This window comes from Xenopus tropicalis, chromosome 8 (genome assembly GCF_000004195.4).
Source record: "Xenopus tropicalis strain Nigerian chromosome 8, UCB_Xtro_10.0, whole genome shotgun sequence".
NCBI classification, from domain to species: Eukaryota; Metazoa; Chordata; class Amphibia; order Anura; family Pipidae; genus Xenopus; species Xenopus tropicalis.
This window is the reverse complement of record NC_030684.2, coordinates 73773080-73799149: the sequence shown is the minus strand read 5'-3', so window position 1 is coordinate 73799149 and position 26070 is coordinate 73773080. Positions and strand designations below refer to the sequence as shown.

General features: G+C 38.2%; 1 protein-coding gene across 4 annotated transcripts in view; it reads left to right on the top strand.

The window, feature by feature from the left end:
* The window catches only part of atf6b (activating transcription factor 6 beta), a 41071-nt gene extending 33278 nt beyond the window's left edge, over positions 1–7793 (top strand). For all 4 annotated transcript variants that reach the window (XM_031892125.1, XM_018096714.2, XM_031892126.1 and 1 more), the window contains exons 7-17: positions 726–902; positions 1640–1773; positions 2719–2904; positions 3003–3091; positions 3194–3349; positions 3779–3880; positions 4894–4984; positions 5074–5144; positions 5260–5371; positions 5501–5585; positions 5879–7793. In XM_031892125.1, coding sequence (XP_031747985.1) covers positions 726–902; positions 1640–1773; positions 2719–2904; positions 3003–3091; positions 3194–3349; positions 3779–3880; positions 4894–4984; positions 5074–5144; positions 5260–5371; positions 5501–5585; positions 5879–6087 — 1412 coding nt within the window. In that variant the 3' untranslated portion in view covers positions 6088–7793. The remainder of the gene's footprint in view (positions 1–725; positions 903–1639; positions 1774–2718; positions 2905–3002; positions 3092–3193; positions 3350–3778; positions 3881–4893; positions 4985–5073; positions 5145–5259; positions 5372–5500; positions 5586–5878) is intronic.
* Positions 7794–26070: the final 18277 nt, after the last annotated feature.

Genomic DNA, 26070 nt, shown 5'->3' with positions numbered 1-26070 from the left:
GCTGCCAGTCAGAGTATTTTGTAAGGCAATTCTAAGAAGGGTTGATTTATTGTTTGTTTTACATCAAATAGGTACTGTTTTCCCTCTATTTGGCTTCTTAATTAGAAAAACAGTTCTGAAGGCTGTCATACAGTTGCCAAAGTACCCTGCCTGCCTAATCAGCCCTTGGGCCAAATGGACAATGGAGTGTAGCTTGCACTACCTACAGTATGGCCGACTTCTATCAACCGCCAGCAGATTGTGTTTTCTACTGTTTTCCAGAACTGATTAATACCCATTATATAGATAATGGTTGGGTGCTCAATGAGGCACTGTACCCATAACAATAAAGAAATAAAAACTATTTATTGGTATGTTTGTGACCAGGATACATTTTTGCAAACTAGTAATGTATGCAATAAGGTTTTTTTTTTTTTGTTTCTTTTTATCGATTGATTATATCTTCAGACTGATACAGGTTTGGTCCAGAAAATATCAATATGTTTTTTTTTTTTTAATATTTAAATTTTTTCCCCAAATTATGGTAAAATAAGATTTATAACAGATTTATTAGCCTAGGATCACCAAAGAGTCTGCAGTCCTAAATGCGCAGAGCTTGTTTTACATGCATTTTCTTACTCTCCTAGTCTGTAAACTGACTGCCATAACTTTGTTTTCCATTATTTACCATTTTTTCCTTTCTGTGCTGTATTGCCAAACTTCTGAATAGCCAATTTCTACCGTAGGTCAGTCTGGATGTCTTTCTAAAGCCAGCACCCTTCTGTCCAAGAAGCCACCTTTGCAGCCAAGACCTGCTCCTGGGACTAAACCTCAACCTACTTCAAATGGCAATACACCACACACCATCATATTACATCCTGTCACAAGCGCTCCTCCTGCAGGTCCAGTGCCAGCAATCACAGGTCTACTTAGCATACTTCTCACATCACTTCCTCTTCCATATTTTCCAAGCTCCTATTTGTCTTTAACTACTAATATTTTTAAAGGCAAGCTAAAGCTCTGAAATAAACAAGTTTTTGCTAGTTACTTACATAACTGATTTGTTGTTTGGGGGAAACCTGCGCCTCGCAGGAGACAAATTACTGGAAAATATTTTGTCATCTTGATCCATTAAAACTGCTGCACGTGAAACACTTTACCTGTGCGTTACCTGTGGCAATCCCAACTCATCACAAGAAAGTGCACAAGGCCTATTCACATGATTACCCAAGATTGGTGCACGAGTTTTACATGAGCCGATTCTGATTGATTTGAATGGCAAGGCATTGTCATGAGATCTCTCTAGAGCAACCAAGCTCCCTGTGTGCCTTTGCCCTTTTTGCATAGGGCAGCCAGAAGTAACCTTTTCTGGTGTGTAAATAGGAGACAAAGTTGTAGTTTTTTTTTTTTTTAACCAATTTAGCCCTTTGTTTCTTTTCGGATAAAAAGCATGTGCAGTCTTTTATTTATGTCCCCAACATTTATGTGTATTAGAACACGTGCTTGTGTACATCCAGGTTGAGGCATTTAACAGATCAGATAAAGTTTGCTAGAATATGTGTTAGAATAATGTTAGCAAGTAAATCTTTTTCTTGATTAGGTGTGCAGATAACATTTTCCCAGGTTGGTCTTACATGATTTTGTTTTGTCATTATCCCAGCTTCACCACCAGTGCTCGTCTCCCAACTTCTTACAGTGCAGAATGGGGGAACAGGAACCCCACCAGTTAAACCAGAAGCCAAGACCATTGTGCCAGCCCCCTGTGCCGGTAAAAACAACCCTGCTGAGGTGGATGTAAGTAATTAAGATACCTAGGGAAACCAGAATATTTCTGATAGAGGAATTTGAACAGATAAGGGTTTGCAAAAAAATTCCTTCACTAGTTTGGCTAAACACATTTTTACATGTCTTAAAGGAGACATATCCTATAAAAATTATGAATGTACCAGGGAATTATACTCCTCTAGATATAGAAGGATTGTGCTTAAAAAGTTGTGTATCAGACTGATTTATTGAGAAATTCGCACAAAACCCCACTAGCCCCGCCCATCTGTTCCACTTCCTGCTGGCTGAATTCTCTGGATGAGCTGGGGAGCCGGCGGCCCTCCGTTCCCTGCACTGTAGGATAGGAACCAATCAGCAGCTAGGCTGACCTGATAGGGAACTGAAGCCTGTCTGTGCTTGTGTGAGTGTAGGGCTGTGATTGGCTCTCCCCCTCCTACTGTGCTTCTGGCAGGGACCGTTAGGACACGCCCACTCTTCATTTCAAACTCGGACAGAGAAGTGAGAGGATCTATAGGGAGCTCCAATAAAGGGGCCATTGTTACAGATAGGGTTAATGTTTAGCCCAAAGGGAAACCAGCACCGGATATTATTCATAATTGCCTACAAAATTAGCGTTGCCCCCCATTTATCCAATATGTCTCCTTTAAGTTCCTTCCATGAAACATACCAAAACAACATTTTAAGAAATTTTTTATACTGTTCTATATTCTGTCCACACGACAGCACCACACTCCAAAGATTGCTACCATGTAACTGCCCCTGTGCACGTAATAACATATAGTTACCGAATCAAACACAACCAGCACCACGGGTCTTGTGGTTCAAGTAAATATTACTGTATTATAATTGCATTGCGGTATATATATATACACATAAAAGTTATTTTCTTGCAAATTCTTGTTCTTCCTCACTTCCTAAAAATAATGCCTATTCTGGTTTTATTTTTATTTGCAGCCCAAACTTTTAAAGAGACAGCAACGAATGATCAAGAACAGGGAATCAGCATGTCAGTCTCGTCGAAAGAAGAAAGAATATGTGCAGGGGTTGGAGGCAAGACTGCAGGAGACAGAGAGGCTGCTGGAAAATTCCCGTCGTGAGAACAGGGAACTGAGAGAAACAGTTCAGCATCTAATGAAAGAGGTGAGAGGAAGATAATGCACAAAAACACTGTCAGTGTAAAGTGGACTATTTCTATTTTTTTTGTCTTGCTTTTTATGAATCTGTTTTGTACCCTTAAGAACGCATCCCTCCGTGTCTCCTCTGGAAGAAAAGTTGTCTGTGTCATGGTTGTTCTTGTGTTTGTTGCATTCAACTTTGGGCCTACAAGGTGAGTTATATGCAAAATATTCTTTATGTAGGTAGCTGGCAGCTGTAGGCTTGACATATAACATACATGGCTTTCTGACCTTCAATCTTTATACCCATTTAGTTTGTCAAGTAGTATACTGAAGGAACCAGGGAGAAGTCCTGAAATTTCCCATCATACCCGTCATTTACTAACTTACCAGAGTGAAGAGGATGCTTCTAAGAATTCAGGATCTAAGTACTATACATCACAGTCACCTGCCTCTGTAGGAAAGTTCAGGTAGGTTCCAGTTGTGTGGTTGCCAGAAACCCATTAATAGGATAACAACATAATTTCCAGCTGGTCTAGGAATATAAAGGTGCAGTTCTCAAACAGCAATGTTGCCATATCCAATGCTGTTTCAAATGTACCTGGTTTGACTTAGCTTTGTAAAATCAGTTTTATCATCATCAGTGCAGGGGAAGGAATTTCTATAGATTGTATGATTTTTTTTTTATATTTTCTTTCTGTAGCTGTCACCCCATATCTGTGCTTACCTTAGTTGCAGTACATGAGTACATGTAAGGATCAATCTTACATTTCACCTAATTTATATAAGACAGGTTAATTCCCCTTGTACATACTTCATGTTGTTTTGGTTTTTGGTCCATTCAGTTTTTCCATTTCAGTGTTCAATGATATTAAGCTGTCTCTTTCTCTTTCCCATAGTAATAGTTCCCTGGCAAATGTAAAACACCTTATGGTCAGAGATCTTGATCAGCTTTTCCTTAAATCAGATTGCAGACATTTCAACCACACAGAATCTCTCAGGTATGTGCTTTTTTACATGTTTAGATTTGTGTATGTACAGGAATACTTTTAGTCTATGTTTTCTTCCAATGTGAATTTCCCTTAATTCTAGCCAGTTCCCATGCATAGCTTCCACACTATAATGTCTGATTTTCATATGATATAATGAGACTGGTCTTTTGATACAAAGAATAGATCAGTGTTGCAATATAAGTGATTTTGTTGTTCTGTAGGCTTTTGTACACCTGCATGAAAATGCAGGGCGGATCAACATTTTTGCATCAAGTGTGTCACTAAAAACAGATCAGTTGATTTCTTTATTACCATTTCCCTGACAAATTTAATTAAATAGTCTCTATCGGTCATAGTATCATTGTATGCCAAAGTACTAGCATCTAAGTACTAGTATGGCATAGAATGCTTTCAGGATAAGTTTTTCCCGTTAACTGAAGCACCAGGCATAGGATTTTCTAGAATTTGTTTAGTCATAAAAATAGGGTGCTAAGAAATCATCATGGATTTATAATCCACTCTAACTTCCCTGTTTTTGAATATTAGATGTCAAACCTATATTTCTAAAAGCTTACAAATGAAATCTGTTTGGTTAAGCAAAAAAGGTATACAGGTATGGGATCTCTTATCCGGAAATACATTATTCAGAAAGCTCCGAATTATGGAAAGCCTGTCTCCCATAGACTCCATTTTAATCAAATAATTCAGAATTTTAAAACTGATTTTCTTTTTCACTGTAGTAATAAAACAGTACCTTGTAATTGATCCCAACTAAGATATAATTAATCCTTATTGGATGCAAAACAATCCTATTGGGTTTAATTAATGTTTTATTGATTTTTTTGTAGACTTAAGGCATGGAGATCCAAATTATGGGAAGACCCCTTATCCGGAATACCCTTGGTCCCGAGCATTCTGGATAAGGGGTCCTATACCTGTCTGTACCATTAAAATTCCAAAATTTACTTAACTTGTTTCATTTCCTGTCCAACTGTCTTTTGCAATATTTTCTTCTGTTTTAGATTAGCTGATGAACTCCGATTATGGGTTCGCCGCCATCAAAATGAAAGGAAAAATGGAAAGCAACAAGCCAAAAAGCCAAGACGAGTGAAGGTATGAACCATGAATAATATATATATACACCATAATTCTAAATGTAGAAGTCTTAGTTCTTACTCTGTTTTTTTTTCTCTCATCCACAGAAGCCTCTAATAAGAAAAGCTATTTCTCTCTCAGACCTAGTACCTGCTCAGCCCTCCAGAGTCACACATAGGTTAGTTTTTCTGCCCCAATATTGCACTGTTTCCCCCACATCTGTGGGTTTTAGATTATATACCGGTATAATTTTATATAATTACTTTTTAAATGTTTTTCCCTTGTTTGTTTAGGTTACACAGTGCTCCTTTGCAGCTCTACAACCCCTCAGAGCCAAGCGACAATTTCCTCATGGATGCCATTGAAAGACGAGAGGATACATTCTATGTTGTGTCCTTTCGCAGGGTTTGTTTTTTGCCCTATTACTTTTCTCTTTCCCTTTATACAATTTTAGTTCACAGTTACACTTGCCCTTTTATTGTCTTTATTTCTATATTTATATACATGTTTCTCATATACTTTTCTAATTTATAGGATCACCTTCTCCTTCCTGCTATAAGTCACAATAAAACATCCCGACCCAAAATGTCTCTTGTAATGCCAGCTATGTCTGTGAATGGTAAGTAACCCCCAAACTTAACAGCTATTGAACTGAAATTTCATATACACTTTTTTGATACTGTCATCAGCTTGATAAAGGGTCTATAGTGGCCTCACACTTTGCTGTGAGATTTGGTGTAAATACCCAGAAGAGATAATTCTAAGGCTGTCCACAGTTATTCTATATTAATTAACTAGCGGTAAGTGGCTGTTGGGGAATGCGCACTGTGATTATGTTGTCAATAAGAAACTGCTGACTACTTATTGTTACTATTTTCTGCATTTTGTCATCTGTTTTCTTCCTCCTTACAGACAGTGTATATAACACAACTCGTGGCTATGAAACAATGATGCAGATAGATTGTGAAGTAATGGACACTCGAGTTATCCAAATTAGATCGTCCACTGTGCCACCTTCCCTACGCACAGGGCCTTCTCCTCCTGCCCAAAAGGAGACGCCTCATGGGAACCTCTCACTCTATCTTCAGGACCATACTCCGTCAGATGATGGGCAGGACTGACAGAAAGAGGAATTATGTATATTAACATGCAATACTTAACAGCACAGATGTTTCAACCAAAGTCTAATAATAAGGCCAGAGGGGCTATGTAATGTATTGGCTTAAATGACCATCAAGTTACCCTTCCGGTTTTCCTTTGCACAGGCTTGATGGGCAGACAGTAGAGCTTCTTTTTCCAGTACACTGCAGGGGGGCAAGCTTATTTCTGGGTTTCACCTGCCTGGCCCAGTGCTACACTAAGGCAGTCAAGAGAGATGGTATCTCAGTGCAGCATTTATAAGCAGACTTAGCTGTCCCTTGCTTGTGTGACTGCTTTGATAGAATAGAATGTTAACAATATTTCTGTGGCTTAACGTTTTACCTTAGCTTAAAGTATGTTAAGGATGGTTGGAAGATCTGTATTTTAGACTTAGTGAAGTGAAGATGAGTTTAAAATCTGTAAATATTTATCTGTAAATACAAAATGATAGAGAACATTATTACGTGTGTAAATGTGTGGGTCCTTGAGTGTGTGTATATATGTATATAACACAGGCATATATATGCATTTGGAGAGCCTGAGCACTAAATAAAATGAAAGGAGGTAGCTATTATGATAAAACTGATTTGTAGGCACACTGTATAGCCCTATTTTGCTATGTTCGCTTTTCTCCAGTGTGTTGGCTTTCTCTGGGAAATAGTCAAAGTCAGGAATTGTGATAATTCAGTACAATTCTTATTGTGCTTCTAGACATGTACATGTAAAGGCATTTGTTACATTGGGTAACCCTTGCCTCACCTATTTTAATGGGTTAGCGGGTGCTGGATGTTAGGAGGGAACCAAGAAAATCATTGGAGAAGGGAATATTTGGCTAGAAGTTACCACTAGTCTGGGACTAGTTAGGAGATCCAAATCTAGAAATGTCTCTTTTTATTTTTTGTTTTAATTTAATCTGTAAATAACAGTGGGTGAGCTAGCAATTTGTAACAGAAACTTGTGTGCATATTATGTTCTAATAAGTGGATCCGGACCAGTTTTTTAATTAAATACATGTTATGCATATTGGTAAAAAGTGAAAAAAAAAAAGGGAAGAAACAATTAACAGTTGCTATGAATCTTACACTATAAATAGACTAAATGATGTATTTTATGCACATGTACATATGTTTTTAGCCCTTAGAGGGAATAATTTAAAACAAAAGGCACTCATTTTTTGTTTGTGTGTTTTTGGGGGTGGTTGCAACTGAACTACATGTTTCTAAGCATGTATATTGTCTGTATATAGTATGTGAACACACACAATGCAGGCACCTGTGCTTTCATATGTTTTAGGTACATTAAGAGAGGCTTTGCTTCTTTTTAATTTAGACAAATTTATGACAGGGCCTGCATGTGACCCACTGAGTGGTGTATGTGCCTTAACTTATTTGGAAGGAAAGGCTGCCCTTGGATGGTGTAAGGGTCAGGCAGAAATTGTGTCTTTACATGTATGTGTATTTAGTATATGTATATGTACACAGATATGGCACTTCATATATTTTCTTAGGGCTGTTTAATGTCTTTTATATGTATGAAAAATAGAAAGCTGCATATGCTAAAGACTGTCATTGGGAGAAGGGATTAGTAGCTGTGATGTCTGTTGTGTCATTGTTTGTGTAGATGAGTTGCTTTCTGCCTTCCTTTGTATTTTCATTACTGTTTTTTCTAATAAACACCAAAAACAAAACTTTTGTAATGCTTAGTTAATAAATAATGATGTTTTACAGTTAAGTCTGTGGAGCCTTTGAGCAGGCTGGGAGCCCTTAAAAAAATCTTTGGAGGGCCACATCTGGCCCATGGGCCACCTGTTGGACAGTCCTGGTCTAGGTAATGCTAGCTGCACACTGGCCCACCTCTAATCAATCATTTTATCAGTCAAATGTTTGTAACAGTGTAGCAACACAGATATGCCATTGCACTGATCTGAATGTTTGGCAAGCTGGATTAATCTATAGAACTCTTCCATTCATGCAACCATAACTAAAGTTCATTTACATAATAAGTGGTGCGTCTATTCAGTGACAAATGTAGAAATACAATCTTGGCCAAAAGAATTGGCGCCTTTGCACTTTTTTCATATGCAAATAATTTTGCCTGCAAATCTTTGAAAATAACAAATGGTATTTACATATGTATGTATTTTGTTCACAATGGAACAACACAAAACAGCTGAAAAAATACGTAAATCTTATTCCTCACAGAAATCCTAAAATAGGCTGGACAAAACCAGCATAAGTTTTAGGAAACGGTTGGATTTCAACTGGTGATTCTCTTTTAATTTGTGAGTAAACTGACTGGTAATGAGTTGCAGGTGCCTGCAGTGTAAGACCCCCCACGGTCAACCGGTTTCAATTGAGAACAGTTTTGTTTCTCTGCTGATTTGTGTCTGGCTGCAGCACATTGAGCACGGAGAAGAGAAAACTGTCTGAGGAGGTAAGAAAATTGTCCATCTCCAGAGACCATAATATTGCTGTGTCCGCCATATGCAATGTAATAAAGAAGTTCGAGGCCCATAGCCTGGGTTTGACAAAAAAAATGATTGTGCAAATTGCAGTTAAATACATCGATAACTGCCAGAGAGATTTATGCTGGCCTTCAGGCACAAGGTACAACAGTTTCAACTTGCACCAACTCAATAAAAGGGGGGCTGTATGGTACAAGATATGAGAAAGACCTATTGAAATATGTGCTGTGGGCAAATAAAATGAAAGCACAATATCTCTGTTTCCAGAAACAAACTTAAGTCCTCAAAGGAAGGAACACTATCCCTACAATCGAACATGGAGCAAGTTTGCTGATGTTTTAGAGAACAATATTGAAGCCAGTGTCAGAAAGCCCTGTCACAGGACAATGACTGAAGAGCACTACAAACAGCACCAGAATATTTAAAGACAGAATGCTGGGCTGTTTAGAATCTAAATTCCATTGAACACTTGTGAAGAGATCTGAAACATGCAGTTAGGAGAAGACATCCTTCAAATCTGGGCCCACACACCCAACTAGCAAATGGATCCCTGTATTTCTTGCCATATCAAGGAAGGCGCTAGTATATATTGGAACAAATAGATGCAAATGTGTTGTATATGGCATATTAATAGGTGCAGGTCTGAGCCCATTTTAGCACCTAGCACAGTGCCTGACTATTGTAAAGGAGTCTTACTCTTTAGCAGCACTTTTTGCACAACCTAGGGCAATCTTCCAAAGCCCAGAAATTTTACTATGAAATTAAATGGCTTTACAAAAAGTAGACGCTAGTGATGAGCGAATCTGCCCTGTTTTGCTTTGCCGAAAAATTAGCGAATCTTTCAAAAGATTTGCAAAACGGAAAATGTTGCACGTCGAAAAAAAAATTGTCGCCCACGACATATTTATTTTGACGCCCGACTATTCTTTTGACATGGGAAACAATTTTTGGATATGCGGCAAATTTTTCTGTGGCAAATTTTTTCATCCATTTCGCTAAACAATCCACCAATGGCAAAACGTGAAAATTTGCCGCGAATCCATGCCTGGCGAAACATTTTGCCCATCACTAGTAGACACTTTATGCTTATTGTTTTTCTTACTTAGTTTTCAAAGTCAGTGAAAAAACAACAATTTAAAAAAATGCCAAAATATAAACAATGATCTCTTAGATCTAAGAAGAAATATTTTATTTGATAAGAAAGATTGTGCTGAGGAGAGAAGGCTCCTTGGGCATTTGTTCAGTATACCAAAGCTTTGTATAGAAATATGTATTTATTCTTTCTTTGTGACTATATAAGACAACACATGCCTTACAGCCAATCCACAGCTATTTTTTTAAACAATGCTGTGCATGTTGAGTTACAATAAAAAGTGGCTTTAACCTGGAAAGTCTTTGTGGTGAGGAAGCTTACTGCCATGCTGATCTTGTGTTATAGATAGATTGTAGTAAAAATACTCACATATAGACAGTGCAGGCTCTCATTCTTAAAGGAACAGTAAAACAAAAAAATTAATGTATACTTATAATACTTAATTATGTACCCTTGGGCTAAATGGCATGGGTTAAGTAGCAGATAAGCTCTGTATAATAAAATCAGTTTAGAATAAATTTCAAATTGAATAGCAGCACAGCACAGCAGCTTATTTATATAAACTATAGCAGTGTTTCTGAAGCAAACACCAGTTTTATGAGTGCAGATCAACAGTACTTATTTACTTTAAAGGACAATGAAAGGTTAATATAAATTAAAAGTAAGTCTAAAGGCATTCTTTTTAAGTACTTACTGCATATCTAAATTCCCAGATCCCTGCTTGCTTCTCTGAGATATGGTGCTGGCAGCCTACAGCAGTGTGAAGACTACAGTGACATCACTGAAATATCCCTGTCTTTCCTGCAGGTGCCAGCGGCAGCCTTCCTATTCTCTGAGCATGTGTGTAACTTGATCCTGTCTGCTGTTCTGAGCTACACATGCCCACCAGCCAATCAGAAGCGGGTCTGGCAGAGGGGAGGGGGGGAGGGAATGAAACACATGTGCAGTATGAAGCAAGGAGGGAAAGGAAGGGAGAATACCTTTTTAGAGATGGCTGCCTGTTGTAGAAAATGTGAAGTAAGTGTGACTGAGTAAATATTTGATTAGGTGAGCCAAAAGTGTGGCGTTTTTACTAAACAATAGGAGGACTATTTTGCAGTATGCTTTTTAACTTACATTCTCTTTTAAAACACTTATTTTGCCACCTTTTGCTTCTTTTCCCTCCTTTTTTCTTCTTCTTAAAGATATATATTGTTCAGCACAAAATGATTTTGTATTACTATCCAATCTGTAAAAGTTAAAATGCAAATAAAAATCATTGAAAAAAACAAAAAAAACACTTATTTTTTTATGTTACTGTTCTTTTAATGCGACAGATACATCATACGCGTTCAACATGAGCCCAATAAATAGGGCTTGTGTTGAAGAGGTTTTAATAAAAACAATCTATAGTGTGTAAATGTAAAGTACAGGTATTGGACCCCTTATCCAGAAAGTTCCGAATTACAGAAAGCCCATCTTCCATAGTTGTCTCAATAGTGCCCTTAAGTCTCCCCAAAATTTTCCTGTTCAGAAGATCTGAAGCCAAACTGGAAGAAAAAACGCTGAGCTGTGTAAAGAAAGTTCCCATAATGCCTCACTCCTGCACAGACACCGGGACCAAGTGAACATGCTCATTTAGTTAGACTATGAGTCAGCTTCCTGCTGATTGGCTCAGATCCACATTCCTAAGGGGGGGGAGTGAGGTCTTAGCAGGGAGGGGGGAGCAGGAGAGAGCAGGAAGCTGAAAGCTGCATGCAGCCAAAACAATCCTATTGGGTTTAGCTACTGTTTAAATATTTTTTTAGTAGACTTAAGATAGGAGATCTGAATTATGGAAAGACCCCTTATCCGGAAAACCCCAGGTCTCGAACATTCTGGATAATGGGTCCCATACCTGTACTTTAATTTTACATGTATCTCTCTTTGGTTCTTCAGAGCCACTCTGGAAGATAGAGTCTAGGGACAGGACTAGGGATAGGCAAAAAGGGGCATGCATAGGGTTCTATGGCAGTGGTGAGGGGTGCCAGGCACTTAACTCTTCTGCATGCCTTTCCCTAGTTTTGAGCCATCTAAATCTCTGGATGCATGTGTGCTAGTCACATGGGGGGTGGGGGGGGGGTGGGAAGCATGTGTGGTTTAGAGTGAGGGTGAGGCATGTTGGGGCAGTTTCTTGCCTTGGGTGCCCAAAAACTTAGCCCCAACTCATGAACTTATTCAACCCCTGTATAATGGATTCCTCCTTATATCTAAGCCAGAGGCAGTAACTAGGGGAAGGAAGCTCCTTGTGAGGTAGAAAGGGTAAAAATAGCAATGATCCATTAGCACAAATAATAATATTAAGTAATAATGATAATAAAAAAAAGTTTTTCATTCTTAATTAAAAGAAATGGCAGAACATGTCTTCATGTTTGTTGGCTCCTGCTGGTCACTGGTATTAATTACCTTTTTTAAAAATTTTGGCAGCCAGGCCTAGCCATTTGGAATTTGAGTTTTTGTGTGCTTGAATGCAAATTTTCTCACCCAATATAGTATAAGTAGAAAGACATAACTTGTCCAAACGAAAGCAAGTGCTCTTTGCCCTCACAAAAGGTGGTTTGCCCCTAACCCCCAAAACATTGATGCATAGTTGGCAACTATATGCATGAAATATGGTGTATGTATAGCTTCTTTTAAAAATTCTTAAATCCAGTGCACTTTAGTGCTATTAAACTAATAACAATCTTTTGGAACCAGAATTGCGCACAAAAGTAGCATACTGAGTGGAAAGATGCGGATATTGGTTGGGCAAGATTTTGCAGGTTAAGGTTGGGTATGGGTTGAGTTTTTCCTGACCTAATATTACATATTGCTGCTAAATAATACACATTAAATACTAAATCATTCAAGATCTAATCATGTAGAGGTGTTATGGGCACAGTGGTAAATGCTGCAACATATCTTTTTGGAATGAGATATAATTATTTCTGTGTCTATTGCAGGTCATTGACCAGATGTCAAACAGTAGTGACATCACATTCTGACATCTGGCCAAAGGACTGCAATAGTCATCAACCTCTCTGTCCTTCCCTGTTTACTGTCTGTTTCCCAGGCTCTGTCCTGATCTCTCACAAATAAAAAAATGCAAGTTCAAGGTCTCCCTTTCCAAATGCACCGTGTCTTGGATAGGTCTCTTCAGATTTTCCATAAATGGTAAATGGCCCCGTAAATGTTAGTGTAAAGGCAATTTGAAATGTAGCACAGTTACTTTCCCAGTAACCATAATATACAGGCAAGGATATCAGAAGACCTAATTCATTATAACAGTCTCATATTTGTGGAGTAGTTTCCCCTAAACTTGTACCCCACCATGCCATACAGATGCTCTCAATTTGCAGTTGATCTCCAAGCTGTAATAGATAAGCGGTAGCTTAAAACTTTGCACTTTCACCAATGGCAATAGGCTACAGAATCAAGACGGATAGCAGGATTTATTGGACTGTAAAGATAAGAACGCTATTGTAAATTTCCTAAGTTTTGAAAATGGTGTGAACATCAAACTATGCATACCCACACAATAATGCCAAATCATACCCAGCTATCCTTGCAAAGAAGCATTGCCATGTAGCACACTGAAAAAGGAGAGACAAGACAACTTTCAGGATGTCAGTGATAACAGACCACAAAGCAGCAAGAGGGGTAGACCTTGCTAGTTCCTAGTCCTAGAATTGTATATTTCTTACTTTTTTCAGAAGGGAGCAACCATTTCACTTGGAGACTGGAATAAAACAGATGAAGATATAAAAGAACCGTGGGGTGTGAAGGAATCATTCAATGACCCTAGCAACCACATAGTTGTCTGGATGTCATAAAAATACACACAAAGATTAGTCATGAAACAAGATGGATTTTTAATATTATTTGAAGGGAAGCTTCTACTTTAATACAAATACAGCAACACCACTAACTTTGGATGACTGTGCTCATCAACCCCAAGCTACTCCACACCAATCCTTATACAATATAGGAGGGAAGGGCATACAGACTTCTCTTTGTGTGGGCTGTCTCTGTCTATATGAATGCTTGAACATCTGACCACTGAAAGGCAGACAACTAGAGCTCAAGCTTTAAAGAGTAGCACCCTTGGGTGCAGATTTACAACTGAAGAAGATGGTTACCCCAGAAGGCTGGCTTTCATTTCAAACTAAAGGAGACATACTACTTAAAAGTGAAGATTACAGGAATCTTTCATGAAATTTCTTTGAAATCCTTAAATACCTGCCACACTGGTTGTCCAGAGGTTAATAGTAAGGCTGCAACATCCCCTTAATCACTTCTCCTCCTGTAACCCACTCGGCCCCCTCCCTCAGGAATTTGCTTTGACTTCTGGCTTGTGGGCATGCTCAGTTGTTCTAACCGGGTGAAAGCTGCTATTTGCTTTAGGAAAATGTGATGGTGCTGGCAAGCGGAGGGGATATATGCAGTACAAATGATGCCATTTGGGTGGGGGAGACATGCCCAACTGATATACATTGTAGGCAAATGTAGGCTTTACATGTCCTTTAAAACTTTATTAGCATTGTGTCAATTTAAATTAAAGGATACATTTGATGTCCCACTTTCCATATTATTTTTATTAAAGCTGGTAAAGCTGGTAGTCATTATGATATCTGTGTTTTTTTCATTTCTTAGTGGTCCCATCCACAGTGTATAGTACATTTCCTTTGGTGAAGGCATTACATGAATAGTATACCTGATTCTGACTCCCCCATATCAAGGCAGACAATGTCAGGCTTGTCCCATGCCAGCAGATAAGCACCATGAGTGTAACCTAAGGTGGAAAAAATGGTGCCACAAGGGGTCACCACAGAGTTACAGTTCAATATACATGTACTCACACCCAAAAGAATATCACATTTCCACCTAAAAGCTCAGTTCATCCTAATGTAATTCTGATGTTTTAAGACTTGAGGTGTATAGCAATATGTACAATAGTCCTGGCTTTCATGTCTGAGAATTGAGCAACAAACATCAAATAAGGATACATAGTAACATTATATAATGTAACGCCTATACCTCCCCCCAGTGTGTTTAATTAGTGTTGATACTACTTTTTTTAAAGACTAAGATGTTTTTGTTAGACCTTTTCCTGAATTTTGGTTGAATTTGCTTGTTCATTTTCTGGTCTGATTCCCTTTACTGGGGGCTTTGTTATTTCAGCTGTTAAATGTTGTGATGCGGTCATGGCCATAGCAATGAACTGATTTAGGTCTCTAACATACAACAGAGTCTGATCCACTTAAATTGGGCCATCATTCATGTCACTGTGCAACAGTAGTGAACAGCCATGCTATCTAAATTGACATGTGCTATAAACCTGGTCTGACCCAAGCAGTGGGACTAAAAGTCACAGCTCCACCCATCTCCAGGTAAATTGCTTTAATGCTACAAGTCTGATGCAATGTATATTTAATTGTTTAAATGAGATCCAGATGAGCCAAGCTGTCAGTTATGGATGCAATGAATTCAAGATTCAGTTCGAAATTTGGCCAAACCCCAACACTTTTTGAATTCTGAGTGTCAGCAAAATGAAATCTGAACACTTAAAGTCATGTGACTTTACAGCTCTAAACAGGATCATTTTTGTTCAAAGATCATGCAGTTTGTTTAGCTTCTCAGATTTAAACATGCTGATTATGGTTTTATGGAGGATTTGGTATTTGACTAAATCCAATAATAATGGCTTGGGTGCTTCCCTTCATTTATCATCATAATCCACATGAGTGGAATCCAGTTTTATGCAAACTGGATATAAAAAGTAGGATCTGTGTAAAAAGGGCCTAACGCTGGCCATACATGGGTGGATTTTAGCTGGTAATTTGAGTCTTTCAGAATGATTCGGCAGCTTATCTGCTTATGTATGGGCCTACCTGATTGGTAACTTTTTACTTGCATTAATATTTTAAAGAGTAGTTTTTTAGTGTCAGTTTGGATTCGGCTGAACCCCAAATCCTTCATAAAGGATTCGGCCTAATGCCAAACCAAATCCTAGATTCTGTGCATCCCTAATTAAGTGGTCACTGGATGTTTAGAAAGGCCTTTACTGTGAAAAGCAGACCTAATACATAATGGAGGGATGATCCAGGGCACAGACTTAACTGTAGCAGCTGCCAAAGGGTTTACAGGTTTACAATGGTATGGACTTGAGCAATAGAAGCCCAACTCTTAAATACAAAAGATACATAAACTCTTTTTACATTGACCTTTCCTATTTGCTCGCTACCCTAGCTGCCTCTAATCTCTGAGGTAAGCTACAACAACCTCCTTTCTCCTACCCTCATCTAGCAAAGTGCAGCCTCCCTGGTCTGGCCCTGAAGTCTGTCCTGCCTTTAGATGTTATCAGCCCAAAGAGGAATTACCTGGCTCCTGCATTTCCTTGTATAAGAAGAGCCAAACTAAATACTGCCTACCTATTTACATGACATATATTTATACTTTAACTGCTTACAAAGTGAAGTGAAGTGAAGTTAACAATGTGACTGCTTTATTTGTTATGGGACCATATATACTGTTCTGCATTTTGGTCATTTACAGGGCTTTCTTAGTTCCCTCTAGTTTCTGACCTTGCACCTTTCATTAGTCACTGGCCCGAGGGCTTAACTAAAATGTTCATGGAATACCCTGTGGCCCTTCATCACCATAGAATGTATATTGGAGGCAGGCGATTCTTTAGACTGTAACAGGTCTCTAGTCAAGATAATTAGCAGAGTAACTTTAGTTTTGTGTTTCCTTAAAACACCATTTACAAATGCTTAATGATTGACACAATGGGAGTCACATTCTGCATTTTGGATATAAAATTTGAATTCATGTAAAAATGCTGAGAAAAAAATCAATTATATAAAAAAAACAAATTTCTCTTGGCTCAAGACACATGTAAATTAATTAGGGGTGCTTTCTGTGTTTACTTGGCTCTGTGTTTAAAATTTCTACTGGCTGACTCATGTTTGACCACCTGGAGGAAACTATGCTGTTGCTTATACCTCAAAATGTGAGAGAGGTGTATGATTCAATAACCCTTCAGCTATGGTCTTCTGTCCATTTGCATCTTCTTTTGGTTAAAATTTTAACGTTCTGATATAATTCCATGCTGTCATTTGATGTCACAAGACCTTAACTGTTTCGCTTCCCCCCATGCAGTAGCTTAGTCTCCCGCCTTCCACTGCTTTTTTTTCTTAGACTTTTTGGAAGGGCTCACTGTCCCTGTTATAATGCTTAGATACATGTTCCATAAACATTCAATTTGCAATATTCGTGCCAATTTTATTTTTACTTTATATTCTTTTTTCTACTTTAGCCTTCTTTTTGGTCAGACTGAAACAGAAAAACAAGTGAGATTATCTGAAACCGTTTTATTTAGTAAAAGAAACAAAAGAAAAAACAAAAAAAAACCCATTTCCTCCGTGGTTCATATGCATATACAAAGATTATGAAAAATATATGTTTTGAAATTTGTATTCAGCAGTTTAATGTTGGAAAGAAGTGTCAGCAAAAGTACTTGATTATAACAGGGAACAATTAAGAAGAGATATTTATCAAAGAGTGACAGAGCCAAAAACATAATCTCAACATCTCTTCTTGGTGCCAGAAATTGACAACATTTACATCTATTCCAAGCCTTTGTGTTTACTTAAATTTGGGTGGCTAACTGGTGAGTACATGATGTATACATTAACTAGAGGGTTATCATCTCATCCCTTTAAATGAGGACACTTACTGATGATACATGCCTCAAGTTGGATGCATTGATCAAGGATTTGTGTGCAGTCATGAATCCAGCTTGCAGCATAAGTATTTCATAAGTGTCCTATTTTAAAGGGGTGAAATGGTGACCCTAAAATTAACACATCATTGTAAGCCAGTTCTTCCTCTTTATATCTTTTATATTATTAATGAATTAACCCCTGTTTTTTCTGTACTTTGAAAAAAATATATACATACATACATACAGTATATACATACATCATCCTAAATAAAACCTTATGTGGTTTGAGTGCTTTGTCATAGGCGTCATACTTGTTTGTGAATTCCATAGTGCCAATTTCTGTCTACCATCATTATTTACATGTGTATTTTTTCCTTTTTGAAGATCTAAGGGATGAATGTCTGGGCCCCACATTGCACATGGTGGGCTTTCCATTTCCTTTGCTTTTAAATAATTATTTCCCTCATGGCAGCAACTAATGTGATTTAAAAAGCTTTTCAGGGACAGAAAAAAACACATCCATAACCACTAGCATTTTAAATAAATGATGTTTTAATGATCAGTAGAAAATATACTCTTAGCAAAAAGGGCAATATTTGATAATTCCACACCAAGCTTATAATGTTTCAAGAAGGTTCCCAGTGATAGGTTTAGACTGTAAGAATCGGTTAACATGTGCTTACACAGTGAAAATAGCTTCTTGCAGCCCCAGGTGCACGCTGTACCCACTGCCCGGGCAGATAAATTCAAGAATGAAGAAAACAGCAGCACTCCGGTTGTTTTGAAAAATGTGAATCTTTACTAAGTGCCAAAGGCAACGTTTCGGGCTTTACTCCAGCCCTTTATCAAGCCTATTAGTACAAATACAAACAAGTGTTTAAATACCCACAGGAAGAGGAGGATCAGTCCATATTCACCTCCATTTAACCCATAATATTCTGTGAATATATTTAGTGCACACAATGAAATGCAAACTAAGTGCCTATGTATACAATATAAGAAGTGCCCTGTGGCATGTATCACATATAACATATATAACAAATTAAACAAATCTTGAAATGGACAGCATCCCACTGCAGTGTATTTCATCCCTCAAATATCTTTCTGGCTCCAATGCCGAATTAAGGGGACAATTAACCCCATATTCACTTCCATTTAACCCATAAAATTTAGTGAATATATTTAGTAAATACAATGAATCACAAGATAAATGCCTGTGCATGCAATATACTAAGTGCCCTGTGACATGTATCACATATAGCAAATTGAACAGCTCGTGAAATGGACAGTATCTTACTGCAGTTTATTTCATCCATCAAATATCTCTCTGGCTGAGGTTTAGACTGTAAGCAACTTAGTGCAGGGCCCTCTTTAGTTCTTGTATTGGTTTAGTTGTATCGGTGTAAGGTGTGTTTTTTGTATGTAATTGTATATTAAATATGTTGAATGAAAGCATCTATTTATTGTACAGTACTGTGAAATATTTTGGCTCTTTATCAATATAAAGAGCAACTTAAATTTACCATCAAGTTCAACAGACATATAACTTGAGTGATGACCAGTATACTGTAGATACCATACAGCAGTATAGATTTTGCAACATTGTTGGATGATGTAACTGCTTAGTTCTCTCAGGTAAAGAACAGGCTAGAAATTGTGTATTCATTTGAAAAAATGTATAAAAAGACTAGATAAAAGGGGGCGTGGCTTGCCTGCGTGCTGAATGGAAGCGTGATCACAGAGCTCCAGGCCAGTGAACCTCCGTGAACCCCTGCAGAGCAGATAAAACATGGGGAAACCTCAGAAACAGAGACCGGAACGTGACAGGCAGGCAGAGAAAAGACATTCACCGGCACAAACAGAAATAGCGCCGCTATTTGTGAGGGAAAAAACTGAACGTTTTTCAGCCAAGGAGAGCGACGCAGATACGCGCCACAAGCAATCATAACTAGAAAGCGAAATGGAAGAAGAACAAGGCATACATACTTACCTTACTAATCTTCCTTCCAAATCGGACATAAAGGACATGTTACAAGAAGTCACCTCTACCATCAAGGAGGAGCTGCAGGAAATAAAAAAGATTTAATCACCCTGGCAACCAGAGCAGAGGACCTGGAAGCTAAGTTGATCGCCAACCAAAAATCGTTACACAACACTACTCAGGCTCACAACTTACTAATAACTGAACTGCAGAGAGAAGTCGAGGACCAGGAGAATAGGTCTAGACGTAACAATATAAGAGTGAGAGGGGTCCCGGAAACGGTTAAACCAGAGGACATAAAACCTGCATTACTCCAAATCTTTAACACTATACTTAACAGAGAACAGGCAACACCCATTGAGATTGAAAGAGCCCACAGGGTTCAGAAACCTAAGGCAGCTCCTCTTACGCTCCCAGAGACATACTATGCTGTCTGAACAGCTTTGCACTGAAAGAAGAAATACTACAAAGGACTAAAGAAGCTGATACCCTTACCTATGAGCAAACATCAATTAAACTGTTCCAAGATATTTCAAGAACTACACTAATAAAGAGAAAACTGCTAAAACCACTCACGGACATTTTAAGAGAACAAAATATCCAGTACAGATGGGGATTCCCTTTCGCTTTAATAGCTAACAAAGAGGGAACTCAAGCAGTGATACGGTCTCCAAAGGACACAACAATATTTTTACAGAAACTACAGCTACCAAATATCGACCTTCCTGGATGGCAGACGGCAGAAGCAGCCCCACCCGACATGGACTTCACTATATAAGGCGAATGGCATCAAGTCTACACACCTAAGAGAACACCTCGAACTCCTAGAAACCGACCTCCGATTGCCAGATCTACCTGAACAAGGCTTGCACCCTGTACACGAACAAAAGTAACTCTAAGGCTGACTTAAGCAAATTTTTACAACAGTACAGGGAACCGCCAATCCTAAGATGTTTCATACAGTGCCTAGACACGGTTCCGTATGATATAAAAAATGTTATGCTCTTGTTTTATTGACTCTAATGTTTACAAGTTCCTAAATGGTTTATGTTATATCTCTTTACCCTACAAAAAAGGGTATTATATTGCTTAGTTTAAGTGTTTCCCCTACAAAACAAAAAGTATACCATTCATAAGTTCACGGTGGTTCAACCCCCCCCCCATCATACAGGCAGCAATGCTATGAGTACTAAAAACAGCAATAAAGCTGCAGCCAATCACGCTACCCCACAACACCTTGGTGATAAATTTGCTGCAATGTACATAACACCAGCAAGAGGGTAAACCCCCCATAAGTCTGAAGCGGCTGAAAAACTTAGATGTTCAAAATAGTTCATTTTTTCTGTATATATATGCACCCTTTTATTCTTTCCTCCCCCCCCTAAGGAGCTGACATTAAGCTGGTATACTGTAAGCTACACCGATAATGGCATTACTTGATTGTAAAATTATATCTTACAATGTCAACGGTTTAAATATCCCGGCTAAGAGGGCTCAGATAATGCATGAATGCAAAAAAGCAAAAGCAAAGATAATTATGATGCAAGAAACACATTTCAAAGAGAACCATGTACCGATCATTCAAGTAAAGCACTTCCCTCACATATTTTACAGTAATAACCCTCTAAAAAAAGCTACAGGGGTTATGACTTTAATTCATAAAGATATCCCTTTTAAATTAGGGGAACAATTATCAGATAGTGAAGGAAGATATGTGCTGATCAAAGGGGAAATAGCAAACTTAAAAATTACCATAGCCAATGTATACACCCCAAACAGCGGGCAAATCCCATTCCTATGTAAATTCCTAAGAGTACTCAAGGACTTTCAGGAGGGTCTTCTAATAATTGGTGGCGACTTTAACCTAACAATAAGTCCCATACTAGACGCCTCTAACGGCAAAAGCTCTATCTCATTCAAGAGCTTAAAGAGTCTTAAATCCCGTCTAGCTGAATTAAGGCTATTAGACCTATGGAGAGTGCTACACCCTAAAGAAAGGGATTATACTCACTTCTCCAAGATGCACAAGATGTACTCACGAATTGACTACATTTATATTTCTCAAAAATGGTTACACTTATTTAACAAGGCCGGAATCGGCTCAAGTATCCATTCGGATCATGCCCCAATCTGGGCAACCTTTACTATACCACAGGTGATAGCCCAAGAATTTAACTGGAAATTTAATGACTCCCTATTGCTAAATTCTGAACACAAAACCAAAATAGAATTGATGATAAGACAAATTATAGAAGAAAATAACCCGGTGGACACATCACCGGCAACACTATGGTAAACTCTTAAATGTGTCCTAAGAGGTAAATTAATCTCATTCTGCAGTAAATTGAAAAAAGAAAGAGAGAGAAAAATTACGGACTTACTTAACACTATTTGTAAATTAGAACAATCCCATAAGGCAAAAATAGAACAAACCACTTACAACGAACTAGAAGCAAAACGTATCCAACTTAAAGCCTTACTTGATCAATATACATTCAAGGCTTACATGCGTACAAAACAGAAGTACTATGAGCAAATGCAACAAACACTTCGCTAGAATTTTGAAGAAAATTCAACCTTTGTCCCATGTTCAATCTATAAATGATACAAATCAGAAGACCATATATGACACGAAAGGTATAGCTAAAATTTTTCACCATTACTACCAAAGCCTGTATAAACTAGAAACCCAAGGCACGAACAAAGACCTTCCAAACAAAATGAAAGCATTCATTAAAGAAGCACAACTGCCCAATTTCACATTAGAACAAAAAAACACACTAGACCGACCTTTTACTACTCAAGAGATTATTGAGACATTAGAATCTTTCCCAGTCGGAAAAAGCCCTGGACCAGACGGTTATAGTACATTATACTACAAGGTATACAAAAACGAATTAGCTCCACTACTATGTAAATATTTCAACTCAATAGAAGGTGTACATAGATTCCACACATAGGCAAACGAAGCACATATAATTGTCATTCCCAAACAAGGGAAAGACCCCCAATTACCGGCAAGCTACAGACCAATCTCCCTAATTAATATTGACCTAAAAACCTATGCTAAAATGATAGCCAATAGACTGAAACAGCACTTACCTTTTCTAGTGAACCCAGATTAAGCAGGTTTTGTACCTAGAAGAGAGGGAAAAAACAATATTTATAAGGTGATTTCACTAATTCATCTGGCCAAAATAAAAAAAATCCCTTCCATAATACTAACCACAGACGCCGAAAAGGCGTTCGACAGTCTCATGGGTATTCCTCAGGGAAACTTTACTTGGATACGGTCTAGGGGAAAAAACAATAGAAAGAATTCTAGCACTTTATCAAGACCCTACAGCCCGCATACGAGTCAACGGTATACTTTCCCCAACAGTCCAAATTTACAATGGTACAAGACAGGGCTGCCCCCTATCCCCACTGTTATTCGTATTAGTTATGGAAACCCTGTTAGCCCATATAAGGTTAAACTCCGATATATCAGGATTAATTTTAAAAACCAAAGAATACAAGATAGCTGCCTTTGCTGATGATCTTCTATTATTTATAACAAAACCGTTGATCTTCCTACCGGTGATGTTAAAGTTATTAAATGAATATGGCTCCTTCTCCAATTTTAAAGTTAACTTCAGTAAATCTGAAATACTGAATATAAATTTGCCAAACCAGCTCCAGTCTACATTAGAAACTAACTTTCAATTTAAATGGACCAACTCCAATATCCAATACCTGGGCGTCAAGATATCTGCAGATCACACTAAGCTCTATCAGGATAACTATACACCACTACTAGGAAAGATACAGAAACTAACAGAATACTGGGCCAAACTTAAGTTATCATGGTTTGGAAAAATACAAGCAATAAAAATGATGCTAATGCCCAAAGCCCTCTATACCTTGCAGGCACTCCCAATAAAGATCCCTCAGGCATTCTTTAAAAGTCTGAAATCCATTATAATTAAGTTTATCTGGCAGGGAAAAAATTCAAGACTGAAATACAACCAACTAATCCTACCCAAGGAAAGAGGTGGGCTAGCCCTCCTAGACGCCCAGACATATATGATTGCAGTCCACTTATCCCGGATATTAGCATGGTACACTAATAAAAACAAGAACTGGGCAACCCTGGAAAACACAATCTCTGACATCCCGCTACATAATTATATGTGGGCTAGAGCAGAACTACTACCTACTCTAGTGACAAGACACCCATTAACAGGGGCCTCACTCCAAATATGGCAGAAATACAACTACCAATACGCATTATCCCCTACACCCCACACACTCCAGCCTCTAGATCAAAACCCAGAACTCCCCCCCAGCACGGAAGGCATATTCAAAAGGTGGCACTGGTACAAGGACAACCCAACAAGAATAAAAGATTTTATTCTAAACAATAAGGTAATTCCCTTAGCGGAAATCCAAAAAAGGTGGGGAATCCACCCCAGAGATACCTGGAACTATCAGCAATTACATCACTTTATTCAAACAATCCAGGGTCTGGACTGGAATAGACCCCCAACAAGATGGGAATCAATACTTGAATCCCCAAAACCATTAGAAAAACCCACTTCCACACTCTACAAGCTCCTGATAAATAATTCCGAAAATCCTAAGAGATATTTCTGTAGAGAGTGGGAACAGGAACTAGATATCGAAATTCCAGAAATAGCGTGGACTAGAATATTTACAGCCATCCACAAGTCATCTAGAGCTGTTAGAGTTAAAGAGATGAACTTTAAGTTTAAGCTACTAGATGGCATTATACCCCCACAAAACTACACAAAATGTACAAGAATAGTAACGACATCTGCTGGAGATGTGAGAAAGAGCCAGGCAACCACACACATATATGGTACTCTTGACCCTCAACTCAATAATACTGGCCAAAAATTTTAGAAACTAAAATATCTATTACTAAGATAGCAATAAAAGAAAACGAAATTCCAACCTTCCTCTTAAACTTAATTCCCACAAAGAACTCTGTTATACCAGATATCCTAACTCAACACCCACTCAACGCCGCTAGAACTTTGATTCCTAGACACTGGAAAGCAAAAGACCCCCCAACATTCCTTGAGTGGATCTATTTAGTAGAAGAAACCAGGAAACTTGAGGAGATAACCTATATGAACCACAACAATAGTTCAGCTTACAAAAGGTTATGGGAACCATGGATCTCATACACAACTCATCCCTCATAATACACCCGTTGATCGACTAACATAGGTGCCCAAATATTAAACAACTAGGCTCCCTTTTTAGAGAATCAAGGTATAGGAATATCTTATTGTCAACTCCTGTTTTTGTATTTTGTATGTTGATTGTAATGGTAATAATTAACAAAATTCTTACCCCTCACCCTTTTCCTTTCTGTATCCCTTTTATTCTGCAAAAATCAAAATAAAGAATATTTAAAAAAAAAAAAAAAGACTAGATAAAGAGGTGAATAGAAACTATGCTGCTTCTCTTCTTCTGAAACTCGATAAACAGCTCCAGGTTGAAGGGAACATACTACTCAATAGCTTAAATATTGCTTATGGCAGAAGAAATATATAGTGTGGGATTCAATGGTCTTTGGTTGAGCACTATCCTCTAACTTCCCTCTGTTACTACTACACCCAGTTACCCAAACTCTACCAAAATTGCACTGGCAAGTACTTTATATTTAAGGCTGGGCTGGTGGTTTTGCAGTAAAAACCTGCAGCCCTTATCCTCACAAAAGGGAGATGTTTAACCATCCATTTAGTCTTAATTGATGGTTGTTCTTCTTCCCTTACTTGAGATCTTCCTTATAACTCACCAGACTTTTAACTTTTGTGGTCATTAAGATGTTCTGTTGGACTGTTGAATATTCTGTTGGATGAAGAGAGGCTGCGTTGTTGCTGTTTCACAAACTATCCCTGCATGATACCAACTCGATAACTCGATAATCTATCTTTTCTAAAAAGGGTTATTTACCCTTTCAACCAAAAGATATGCAAGTTGTTTTTAGTATTAAGATCTTCTTGCCAAGAGAGTAGCGATAAAGCCTGTCTTGCTGACACTGAAAGTGGCATGGTTCTGGATATTAAGCAAAGGAGGCCAATAGAAAATTCTCCCATGAAATCTGATCCCAATTTGAGTTATCCTGTAACCATTTCTTGACTCTAATGGCCTAAATCCAGCTGCTCCTAGGCAGAACACTGTAACATTCACAAAGCTCTTTCTAAGATGAGTTCTTGCAAAGGTAGAGGAAGGAGTCATCTGAACAAACAGCAGCGGATACTTTTCAGTATGTCAGGTACAGTAGCACACACACTGAGTTCTCTTGGGGTATACTTACATTCTGCAGTGCTTCAGACTGCCTCAAGTGTGTTACACACAGATATTTCTGAGTTCCTACGCACCTGAATACAATTCAGTTGGTAAGTACCACCTGGGGAACTACCACAGAATTTCTAGCAGATCCTGTCTTTCAGATTCTTTGTTCTTGCATTTCTTTCTCTGTAGGACCAGCTCTCTGACTCTCTCTTTGTTTACAAAAAGAATCTTTGGAGGTAGTTTGTAGACGCACCATAATTGCTTTCCTAATCAAATGCATCAGTAGATTCCTTTGAAGTTTCTCCTGCTACATTTATCAAACAGTCAAATCATAAATGTTTGCCAGCAAAAGTCATATTAGGACATGCTTTCATTTGGTATAAACACCTCACTC